The 12,004-nt window shown below is 44.5% G+C and overlaps 1 protein-coding gene across 1 annotated transcript; it reads left to right on the top strand.

The window, feature by feature from the left end:
* Positions 1 to 212: 212 nt before the first annotated feature.
* LOC134448070 (uncharacterized) lies at positions 213 to 4,955 on the top strand. The gene has a single exon (XM_063197831.1). The coding sequence runs from the start codon at positions 282 to 284 to the stop codon at positions 4,953 to 4,955; it is 4,674 nt and encodes a 1,557-aa protein (XP_063053901.1). The 5' UTR covers positions 213 to 281.
* The last annotated feature ends 7,049 nt before the right edge of the window (positions 4,956 to 12,004 follow it).

Below are 12,004 nucleotides of genomic sequence, written 5' to 3'. Positions count from 1 at the left end.
GTCTGACTCAACTGCCTCACAGAGACATATCAGTATTCACAGGAGATCCTCTGACATACAGGTCTTTCATAAGAGCTTTCGAGCATGCCATCGTTAGCAAGACGGACAGTCAGCAAGATCGCTTGTATTACCTTGAACAGTTTACGAGTGGGGAGCCACTTGAACTCATTCGCAGCTGTGAGCACATGAGGCCAGACAAGGCTTACAAAGAAGCCAGAACATTACTCAACCGTCATTATGGTGACGAATTGACAATTGCCAATGCTTACATCAAGAAAGCAATGGACTGGCCGCAGATAAAGCCAGATGACAGGAAAGGATTGAAAAACTATGCCTTGTTCCTGATTGGATGTGGTAACACAGTAAGCGACGTGGACTACATGGATGAGATGAACAATCCTACCACTATGAAGAGCATCTTGTCCAAGCTTCCATTTAAGCTGAAAGAGAAATGGAGGGGCCATGCCTACGACATTTATGAGAAAAAGAGAAGAAGAGCCAAATTCCCTGACCTGGTGGACTTTGTGTATCATCAAGCCAAAGTTGTCAATGACCCACTGTTTGGTGATATCCTGGACGCCACCTCAGGTAAACAGGTAGACACAAAGAAGAAGTCCAGCTCAGGAAAAGGTGAGTCAAAACGAAGCAGCTTTGCAGTGAATGTGGCTGCTACTGAGAAGAGCGCCCCCAAAGGCCAAGCTGAGAAGAAAGCAGCTAAGTCAGGCAATGCTTTCCAAAGTCCCTGTTTGTTCTGCAAGAAGAACCATGCACTCAGCGTGTGCAACAAGATCAAAGAGAAACCCCAGAACGAGAGAATTGACTTTTTAAAGTCACAAGGGCTCTGTTTTAGCTGTTTGACAGCAGGACACCTATCCAAGGACTGTAAGAAAAAGAGCTCATGCCCTGATTGTTCCTTTAAGCATCCTGCTATCCTGCACGTTGTGAAGGAAGAGTCAGCACAAGAAAAAAACAGTGCAGATGACAGTGCATCGAATGCAGCGGAAGAAACAAACGCTCTCGTGTCAGCAGGATGTGGAAGAGGTGACCAAACTGGGGCTGGGAACAACGCTTGCATTCTTCCCATCGTACCTGTGCAGATAAGACACAAGAGGGGTTCAAGTATAATCAAGACGTATGCGTTCCTGGATCAAGGAAGCACCGCTACTTTCTGTACTGAGGACTTGGCAAAGAAGTTGAACATCCGAGGAAGAAAGACGGAGTACATTCTTCACACCATGTCACAGGAACAGAAAGTCAGCAGCTATGTCCTAACAGATCTGGAGGTGTGTGGCTTAGATGGACAAGACTACATTAAGCTGCCCAATGTGTACACGCACCCAGACATACCTGCAAAGAGAACCAACATACCACAGAGGAAAGATTTGGAGAAGTGGTCTTACCTGAACCGAGTCCATCTTCCAAAACTGGAATCAGAGATTGGCCTTCTCATCGGTTCCAACGCTCACAAGGCTATGGAGCCATGGGAGATCATAAACAGCCGAAACGAAGGTCCTTGGGCTGTGAAGACGGCCCTAGGGTGGTGTGTCAACGGACCTGTCAGCAGATGCCAAGACAAACAATCCGATGGCGCTGAGGGACAGAGTTTCTCAGTGAATCGCATCTCTGTTCTAAGCATAGAAGACATGTTGATGAGGCACTACGAGGCTGATTTCCCCGAACGCCGGTGCGAGGACAAGTCAGAGCCATCACAACATGACAAACAGTTTATGCACACTGTGACAACATCAGCACATCTGATCGATGGCCATTACACCATCAAGCTGCCTCTGAAGGAAGACTCTGTGAAGATGCCATGCAACCGTGGTATAGCTGAGCAACGGCTCAACTCCCTGAAGCGGAAGTTCAACAGAAATGCAGACTTCTTTCAAGAGTACAACAGCTTCATGAACAACATCCTGGAGAAAGGCTACGCCACCAGAGTTCCAGATGAGCAGCTGAGTCGCAGTGACGGGAGAGTGTGGTTCATCCCACACCACGGGGTGTACCACCCGAAAAAGAAAAAGTTGAGGGTTGTGTTCGATTGCGCGGCAACATACCAAGGAGTTTCGCTGAACGACAGACTGCTACAAGGGCCGGACCTTACAAACACCCTAATCGGAGTGCTGCTGAGGTTCAGGCAGGAGCCTGTCGCACTGATGGCGGACATCGAATCCATGTTCTACCAGGTGCGGGTTCCAGATGAAGACGCAGATCTGTTGCGCTTCCTTTGGTGGCCAGGCGGCAATCTGAACGAACCCGTGGAAGAGTACAGGATGTGCGTGCACCTCTTCGGAGCCACGTCGTCCCCCAGTTGCGCTTCGTATGCGCTCAGGAGAACAGCACAAGGCGCAGCTGCAACTACTTCACCAGAAGCCGCAGAGACAGTCCTCAAGAACTTCTATGTGGACGACTGTTTGAAGTCAGTTGCCACCGAAGAGGAAGCTGTGCATCTTGCAAAGGAGCTGACGGAGTTGTGTGCCAGTGGCGGCTTCCACTTAACCAAGTGGGTAAGCAACAGTAGGGCCTTGCTGTGCTCCATCCCTGGCGACGAAAGATCAGCTGAAGTCAAAGATCTGGACTTGCAGCAAGACGAACTACCAGTTGAACGAGCGTTAGGCGTGCAGTGGTGCACAAGTTCCGATAGCTTCAAGTTCAAGATTCAGCTGCCTGACAAGCCATGCACAAGACGAGGCATCCTTTCAGTTGTTAGTTCGGTGTATGACCCGATGGGGTTTTTGGCGCCACTACTCCTGCCCGTCAAGCTCATTCTGAGAAACCTTTGCAAGAACAAACAAGGCTGGGATGAGGAAATCTCAGAGAAGCCACAACGAACATGGAAGAAGTGGCTAGCAGACCTTGACAAGCTGTCAGAGCTCAGCGTGAGCAGATGTTTCAAGCCCAGCTCATTCGGAGTCACAAAGGTCGCACAAATCCACCATTTTTCAGACGCAAGTCAAGACGGATACGGGGTTGTGTCTTACCTCCTGTTGACGAATGAGCAAGAACAGAAACACGTTTGCTTCTTGATGGGCAAGTCCCGAGTTGCTCCGCTCAAGCAAGTTACGATCCCAAGGATGGAGTTGACAGCTGCCATGGTCTCAGTCAAGGTTGACCGAATGCTAAAAGAAGAACTTCAAGTTCCCTTGACACATTCCATCTTCTGGACAGATAGTACGACTGTACTAAGGTACATTGAAAATGACACTCTTCGTTTTAAGACGTTTGTGGCTAACCGCGTCTCTTTCATTAGAGAAGCCACCACAAGAGCTCAGTGGAAGTATGTCAACACCTCCCAGAACCCAGCTGATCAAGCTTCAAGAGGCTTAAAGATAGAGAGCTTCATGTCAAGCGACAACTGGTTTCAAGGGCCTAGCTTCCTGAGCGAGCCTGACCACTGGCCAGAGCAACCTGAACAGTCTACTTACCTGTCAGAAAGTGATGAAGAGGTGAAGACATCAGCTGCTGTATCGTGCACGAATCCAGTGGTCGACAACACAGATCCAGTGAACCAACTTGTGGAGCATTACTCCAGCTGGTACCGACTCAAGAAGGCAACCGCTTGGATTCTGCGCCTAAAAGAGATACTGCAACACCTGAGTGAGAAAAGAAAAGAATTAGTGAAAGCTGTGAAAGAATCTGAACATGACACAGAAAAACACAAACCAATGGTTGAAGAACAAATGAACACCTGTAAAAAGAACTTGGAAAAGAAAATGCTCACAGTTGAAGAGCTATCCAGAGCAGAAATGGAGCTGATCAAATACAGCCAGAGACAGACCTATGCTGAAGAAATAGAAGTACTACAGAAAGGAAATAAAAATGTGAAAAGAACCAGCTCAATTTTCAAATTGGATCCATACTTACAAGATGGTGTTTTGAGAGTAGGGGGCCGCCTGAACAGATCAGCGATGCCTGAGGAGGCCAAGCATCCTTTCCTTCTGTCGAAACAACACAGAGTAGCCTACCTCATTCTCCACCATACCCACCTAGAAACTGGATGCGGCGGCAGAAATCTTGTCCTGGCAAGACTAAGACAACGATATTGGATACCTAGAGCCAATGCAGCAGCAAGAACAGTGATCACAGAGTGCAACCTCTGTAAAAGACTGCATGCAAAGGCTGGGGAACAGAAAATGGCAGACTTGCCACAAGATCGTCTGCTACCCGACAAACCGCCTTTTACAAACACAGGCATGGACTACTTTGGTCCTTTTGAGATAAAAAGAGGACGAGCCAAGGTCAAACGGTACGGAGTGCTCTTCACATGTCTGACAGTCAGAGCAGTGCATATAGAAGTCGCATACTCCCTCGACACGGACTCGTGTATCAACGCTCTATGTCGGTTCCAAGCCAGACGAGGTCAAGTTTCTGTCATCCGTTCCGACAACGGCACTAATCTGGTCGGCGCAGAGAGAGAGTTGAGACAAGCCTTGAAAGAACTGGACCAGAGCCGCATCAATGAAGCTATGATGCAGAAGGGAGTGCAGTGGCTGTTTAACCCGCCTGCTGCATCTCATCATGGCGGCATATGGGAACGTCAAATTCGTACCGTGAGGAAGGTCCTGCGTTCTGTTATAAGGCAGCAATCGTTAGATGATGAAGGACTGCATACTTTCCTGCGCGAAGTTGAGAGCATCATCAATGGGAGACCTATTACAACCAACACAGATGACCCCAACGACCTCGAGCCGTTAACCCCAAATCATCTACTCCTGTTGAAGACGCAACCCAGCATGCCACCTGGTGTGTTCAGTAACGACGATGTCTACGCACGACGGCGCTGGAGACAAATTCAGTATATGACTGATTTATTCTGGAGGAGGTGGATTGAAGAGGAGCTTCAAGGTTGGAGATGTCGTCCTTGTCGCGGATCCATCCCTGGCCAGGAACTGCTGGATGCTGGGCAGAATCACCAAGGTCGTGCCAGACTCCAGAGGGGTGGTCCGAAGTGCTGAAGTCCGGACGAAGACCAGCACCATCCAAAGACCAATAACTAAACTTTGTTTATTGCAGGGAGAAGAATGAAGAAAGAAGAGAAAGACTTACCTGAGTAGAGAAAGACTTACCTGTAAATTAAGATTAGAGTTTCCTGAAACTTGAAAAGAGACAAGGTGGTTAATGATAAGTTCGTGTAAGACATGCAGTAGAAAGGTAATGGCTCTGAGTTAAGTTTAAGTTGATGATTGATATGCTAAGGCCTAGTCAATTAGGGGCCGGGATATGTTAGAGCCATTTTCTATGTTTTAAGTAAAATGTTTGTTTATGTATATAGATTTTGTATTTAGAATTGATATTGAGCAGAATTACAGTTAATTTGGATACTTAGGAAGTATTGTATGCATATTTAGTATTATACGAATTCATTTTGTAATTTTGTAGTTTTTTACCTAGACACTAGATACTGTGGTGCATTTTGATTGGCTGCTGATATTAATATAAAACCGTCAGGACGCATGAAGAACGTCAGTGTAGAAGCCACGAACCATAGGAGCATCACAGTCTTTTGACCGTCACATTTCAGTTAGTTTTTAGATAGGAGTTAGGAATTCATCTTTTGTTTTGTATTATTTTAAGTTACTATAAAGAAAGACATCAAACTTAAGTTTTGGACTCCAGACTTTTATTTCTGTTTTGTGTCGCGTCCGAAAGTAACTTTGAGGTTCATGGCTAGTGAGTCACCTGCACTCACAATGTCCATACTGTCTTAAGTCCATGTATAAGTACTGTCTATGTCTATACTGTCTATGTCCTTACCTAGATTAGTCTATGTCTGTATGGGAAAGCAAGTGCTTTGGTATGACCAGTGCATGTAAAGAAATTGACAATAAAACCCCTACTTGACCGAGTTTCAAAAGAATGGGGGATAGCAACATTACTTTATTATTATATTTCGTTTGGTAAACACACCCATGTGATTGTGCTGTACCTGTCCCTAATGGGGAAAGAATGCAGGAATACACAAATGCCTGTTGTTGACATCTGTCTTATATTTCTGTCAAACCTGAATTCCTATGGCCCGTAATATGGTGGGAATCTCCATAGAAACCGGATGCCGTCAGGTATGCGCACCTCCAGGCACCAATTACTGCCGGTGATTGCCCATCGAGCTGAGCTACCGAACAGCTGACCTTAGTTAGGCCTACATGCTCAATAGCCTACCAACTGCAGCAAGCGACACTAGTACAAGAAGGCCTACAGGCGTGAGGTTTGCAGAAAAGGGAGACATCAGTGCCCCATAAGCTGGTGAGAGAAATGCATTCCACAACCTCACTGAGTCAGTAGCCTCGATTTTGATGCTGTTGATCGACATAGACGAAGCATGTGAGCGAGAACTTGTTGTCATGATGTGGGTGGTATTTAATGTCGGCCACAAATATGCATGAGACGATGAGCTCGCACCAGTTTGATCTACTAAAACACCACATGTGAGGTGTGGGGACAGGTGGGGAGGAGGAGCTGAAGTGGGGAGCAGTGCAAACTTGTGTAGGGGTGTGAGGCAAGGCACCTATATACACACATGAGTGAGTTGTTGGTCAACCAGTGCATGGGCGCGTGACCTTGGAGGCGGTCTGCATACCCTTGCAGACGGGGATAAGCAACTGTGGGGGTTGCAATGTCTGTCTGCAGTCGCATTCATCCTGCAGTAGTTTGGCACCATGTGACATGTCACCCTGTCGGCGCAACATGACTGAAATCCAACCATCATGCCACATTTTCGACCAGAATGCATTGCTGTCTATATGCGCATGTAGCCGTTGCGGTATCTTGAATACGGCTATTTTTTGCACACACCCTTAAATTCCTTGCGAAAAATTATCCCACCTCAAACTTTTCCTAAAATAGTCTATGACATCCAATAATCAACCTATTGATACAAGAAAATCTGACCTGTGCCTAATTTACCCCTCGTTGCATCCAAATTTTCCCAAGTAACCCATGGCATCTAAAAAAAATCAGACAGGCTGTCTCTATTTAAGTAAATCCGAGCAATTTTCCACACCTGACGTTGCGTGAAACTTATCTAGAACTATGCCTAATTATGTGGCATGCCGCAAGCCCCAAAGTGGTTGTATCCTACCAAATATAGGCCTCCTTGCAAAGCAAAAGTTCTCACATAGGTAGATTATGACTCTTGTCATGTCCTGGGAACAGAAGCGTTCAGCTTGGCTTTAAATGGCTGATTATGAAAAATTAGCAGCTGTGATGTTCTATGGCTATTATTAGACACTATTAGACAGTCTGGCAGGGACTAGACATGGCGCTCGTTTTAATAGGTCAAATAAAATAAACAATCCATATAGGCCTATCGTCAAGTTATTGAAACGTCTCCATGAAATGAAAATCAAGATAGCTCATTTCGACGAGGCAGCATAAATCGTCAGACGCCACCGTCGAGTTAGGCTACTGGCATCTCATCTCGTCAAAGCAGCTCATCTCGACAGAACACTGGGTCACCGACGAAGCAAACCCAGTGCCCTAAACTCTGCTGTGATTGGAGAATACCTGGCTGCTTCATGACCATGTCTGTATGCAGGCCTGGACTGGTAAGCTGACACACAAGTCATTTCCGACCGTCCTCAGGGGCCGATACTGTAGGATTTTTGTGTGTGTGTTTTCTTAGATTCTGGTCCACAATTTAGAGGAACCGTGCAAAAATGGACATTTTGTAGCCTACATGTTGGTACACAGCAAAAACTGGAATGTTGAAATTTCAGGGTTAAACATGTCAGAGTTGATTTCAACTCTCAAAATGTCATTTTAACACATTCTGATTAAAATGGTGTTCAGTGTTGGAGTTATTTAACAGAGTTATTCAAACCCAAGCAAATCAACTCTGTAGAGATGTGAAGTGCGTCTCAGCCGAGTTATCTTGTCAAAGATATTTGAATTTTCGAATTTTACCGGTCCATTGCCAGAAGAACGGCTATCAGTTGGCTACCAACGTCCAGAAGAGAGGACACCAGATGGCTTATGAAAGCATTGTTTCGGTAAGTGTGCGCCTTTTATGTATATAAACTTTCCATAAATTGCTTTTCACTGTGTAAATGTGCGTCAGCCGTGAGTTCCTGTTTGTGGAAAGCAAGGCACATTTCAAGTAATAGGAGGAAACGGTATTAACTAGTCTTTTAAGGGGAGCAAATGAACTGCAGCGGTTTGCTGTCCTGTGGTGGATTTGGGAATATAGATGCTTGCTTTAATGAATTTTACAAAGGTAGGCTACATTGTAAAGTACTTCGTCCAGGTTCTGTCAACGGTGTTTAGTTAGCTACTGTAAGTCATCCCTTCTGGGATTCATTTGGTTGCTATTTCGCTTAGTAGAGCTCATAACGGATGGTTGGCTGTTGGGCGGATGCTTTTTAGGTAATAGATTGGGCTAAGTGTGTCCACTTCACAGGCGATACCTAATGCAGGACGCTAAACTGACACAAATCTGATAAATTAGCTGACTATGTCTAGCCACATTTTCGTTTTGGGGGGCGCGCAAGCTGTCTTCGGTTACCACAAGTCAGAGCTGTAGAGAAAAGAGTTGGAGCATCCTTTGATCTTTGCCGACGAGTGGTCACGTGGTTTGCGTAGTCTACGCCCACCGCAGAAGGGTCCTATACACCGGGAGCTGTCAATACATTTCATTGAGCGAGAGCGTCCTTTAACGGTAATTATATCAGATTATGCCGCCCCCAAAAGAACGAGTTCGTTTTGTTTTTTGTAGGCCATTTTATGGCCTTCATTGTCATATAAAAACATTGAAGTGTCAGTACCGTAATACGGTAATATCATTGCAGTTACACTTTGGGAGGGAAACGTCATCTTAGCTAGGAAGCTCCATTACTTACCATTGAGATGCTAATTGTCCGTAGCCCTTGATAATGTCTATTTGTTTTGGATTCAGCAGAAGGATATTTTAATGGATAAAATACTTCCAATACATAAAAAGATAAATACATAAACCCAGCATGTCCCAGTTGTAGGCCTACAGTAATATAGCATTTGTTAATTTCAGCCTTTATGATGCTGGTCATCATCAGACCTGTCAAACCACTCAATGCAGGATGCAAATGAACATGAACATGAACATGATGCAATGAACATGAAGTAAATAACCCACAGCTGTACAACCTGTGCTTGAATGGTTCAATCTTTTATTTGAAATAAAAAAATACTCCAAATAGAAACATAAACAGCCCAAACAAAATAACTATGAATAAAACGGCATGTCTGTGTACATGACAAGACGTGTGTGTGTGTGTGTGTGTGTGTGTGTGTGTGTGTGTGTGAAATCAATAATGCATGAAGAATTGGAATTCACTGGAACATGCTGGAACTTCCAATGCATTGAAAGCATCAACCTATGACCAGAGAGGAGCAGACAGGAGAAGAAAAAAGAGAGAGATTTATTTATATACATGGCATGGCTGTTGGTGCTGAAAGGGATTGATTTGAATATTTCAGAAAAGACTGATCTGCTGGGATATTCACACATAACCATCTCTGGGGTTAACAAACAATGGTAAGGGGGGGAATACAGTGAGCAGCGATTCTGTGGGCAAAAATGTCTTGTTGATGGCAGAGGAAATGGCCAGACTAGTTTGAGCTGATACAAAGGCAACATTAAGTCAAATACATAATATGTATGCATAAGAGAATCCCTGATTACACAGCACATTCAACCTTGAGGGAAATGGGCTATAGCAGCAGAAAAACACATTTGGTGCCACTCCTGTCAGCCAAGAACAGGAAAATGAGGCAACAATTTCGACTGGCTCACCATAAACGACACTAAAAGATCGGAAAAATGTTGCCTAGTCTGATGAGTCTTGATATCTACATCTACACTCTCAGGTGGAATTGACAGAATTTTGTCGATAACAACATGAAAAGATGGACTCTGTCTTACATCAACGTTTCATGCAGGAGATATAATGGCATAGGGATATTTCCTAAGCACATTTTGGGCCAATTAGAACCAATTTATATTTGTTGGAATGCCACAGCCTACCCAAGACTTTGTTTAAAGGTACAGTGCCAAAATGGTAGGCCACACCCTGGAGGGACATTTATTGGAAAGTTAAATGGATCACACAGCAAGAATGGCGGACAAGATTGCTCTGGACCCTTTGCTAAACCAATAATTAGCGTTCCTCCCTTCTGGAAGAAATTTTAGAATGTCTTGCTGCTGAAAAAAAAATATATAAACACCATTTTCACCCTCATCCTATAGTATTGCTTCACAGAAGTGGAGAACAGTAGAATGCACACATCTACATGGAAAGCATATTTTTTTTAATACCACAGAGGAATATTTTAAGGTTTTTTTTGGCAACTTAATTTATTGTACTGTGCTGCCCTAACAGCTTGGGCCTAGAGGACCTAGAGGACAAGACCAATGGCAATGGCCATATTGTTTTTAAATGCCTGTGTACATGTGGATTGTGGAGAAGTGTCACGCTAGACGAATTTCTGTGAAAACAGACACTAAAAGTTAGTTATCTGAACTTACAAGGGTGAAAACAGACACTAAAAGTTAGTTATCTGATCTTACAAGGGTGGCCAGAGTAGGCATTGCAACTATGCTGCCCATTCCCAAATGTTATTAACATTTATTAAAGTAATACATTTAAATTCACTGTGACACAGTACTCCACAAAATTCAAGTGAACACTGCACACTAGAAAATTGCATTTCTGCCTCATCCATGCAAGGGGGCAGTCCCCAATGGCGCAGTGTGGCGGGACGGTACCATGATCAGGGTACCTCAGTCAGGGAGGAGGATGGGGGAGAGCACTGGTTAATTACTCCCCGCACCAACCTGGCGGGTCGGAGTCGAACCAGCATCCTTTGGGCTACGAGTCTGACACCCTAACCGCTTACCCACGAATACGACACAAATACCATTGTCTTGACACCCTGTCTGTCAACAGTCACTTTCACTAGTCCATACCTTTGAAAACTGTCCTCTGGTATTTCTTGACCCAGTCTTGACTCAATTAACTTGTTGAATGGTTGTTCGGCATCTTCCATTCTTACCTTGGCTATGTCTCTGAGTGCTCAATACCCTGTGCTTCTTAAAATACTCCTGTCCTGCACACCTTCCAGGCCATTCACAATCTTGCAACAATCTTGCCTTGCCATTCCCTCTCGCTACCTCGGTTTGTCCTCGACCATCCTCCTCTCTGTCCCTCTGCCCATCTCAGTACCATGGGGAGTAGAGCTTTTCAGTTGCTCTGCTCCTCAGCTCTGGAATGCACTGCCCCCCTGACTTATTACCCAAGTTCAAATGCAGACTAAAAACTCATTTGTTTCAGTTAGCCTATTCCTTAGGACTTTTTAACTACCGTTTTATTTTTGTTAAAAATGTGTTAATGTGTCTTCGTTTTATTATTACTTCTCTCTGATCCTTGAATGTTTTGAAAGGCACTTTTATTCTCTTGTTACCGTAGTTTCATTTGAATTCCATTGGGATGGCGTATAGAAACAAAAAAAAGACAACTATGTTGCTGTGCACATATATCCGGCCCTACTAGTCTGACCAAAGTCCTATACATTTTGCAGCTAAAGACCTCAATCACCGGAAATACAAAATGTTAGACACAGATATAATATTACTTACTGTAAGGGTCCTCAAAAGGTTAGTTAGGTTACCTTATCAGTGCAACTCAAGAAAGCCACCACCTGCAACTAAGCCATTTCTGGCAAAAGCACTTCCCCATCAACAGCAGCAGTCTCATGCAGTAGGAGCAGAATCATTTCCACCTGTAACACAACTCAATGGGAATACAAAAGACAAAAACAGTGATATTAGTCAAATGTTGAACTGGATCTGGACGGCTAAATATTTCACAGCCAGTCACTGCTGATTGAAAGAAGTGATTTTCAATGAATCTGTGCTATCATTATGACCAAGTGAATAATTACAACAGATGACAACTATGATTCTAGCACTTGGTAGACACACCACCACGACCAGCCACCCATCCACCAAATGCACTCACTCACAAAAGCGGAA

The sequence above is a fragment of the Engraulis encrasicolus genome, chromosome 4 (genome assembly GCF_034702125.1).
Source record: "Engraulis encrasicolus isolate BLACKSEA-1 chromosome 4, IST_EnEncr_1.0, whole genome shotgun sequence".
In the NCBI taxonomy this organism is placed as follows: Eukaryota; Metazoa; Chordata; class Actinopteri; order Clupeiformes; family Engraulidae; genus Engraulis; species Engraulis encrasicolus.
The sequence above is the reverse complement of the archived record's forward strand: the minus strand, read 5'-3'. Positions and strand labels throughout refer to the sequence as shown.

Excerpts from the sequence above, each read along its gene's own strand:
- LOC134448070 (XM_063197831.1), top strand. The coding sequence starts at position 282 with ATGGACTGGCCGCAGATAAAGCCAGATGACAGGAAAGGATTGAAAAAC.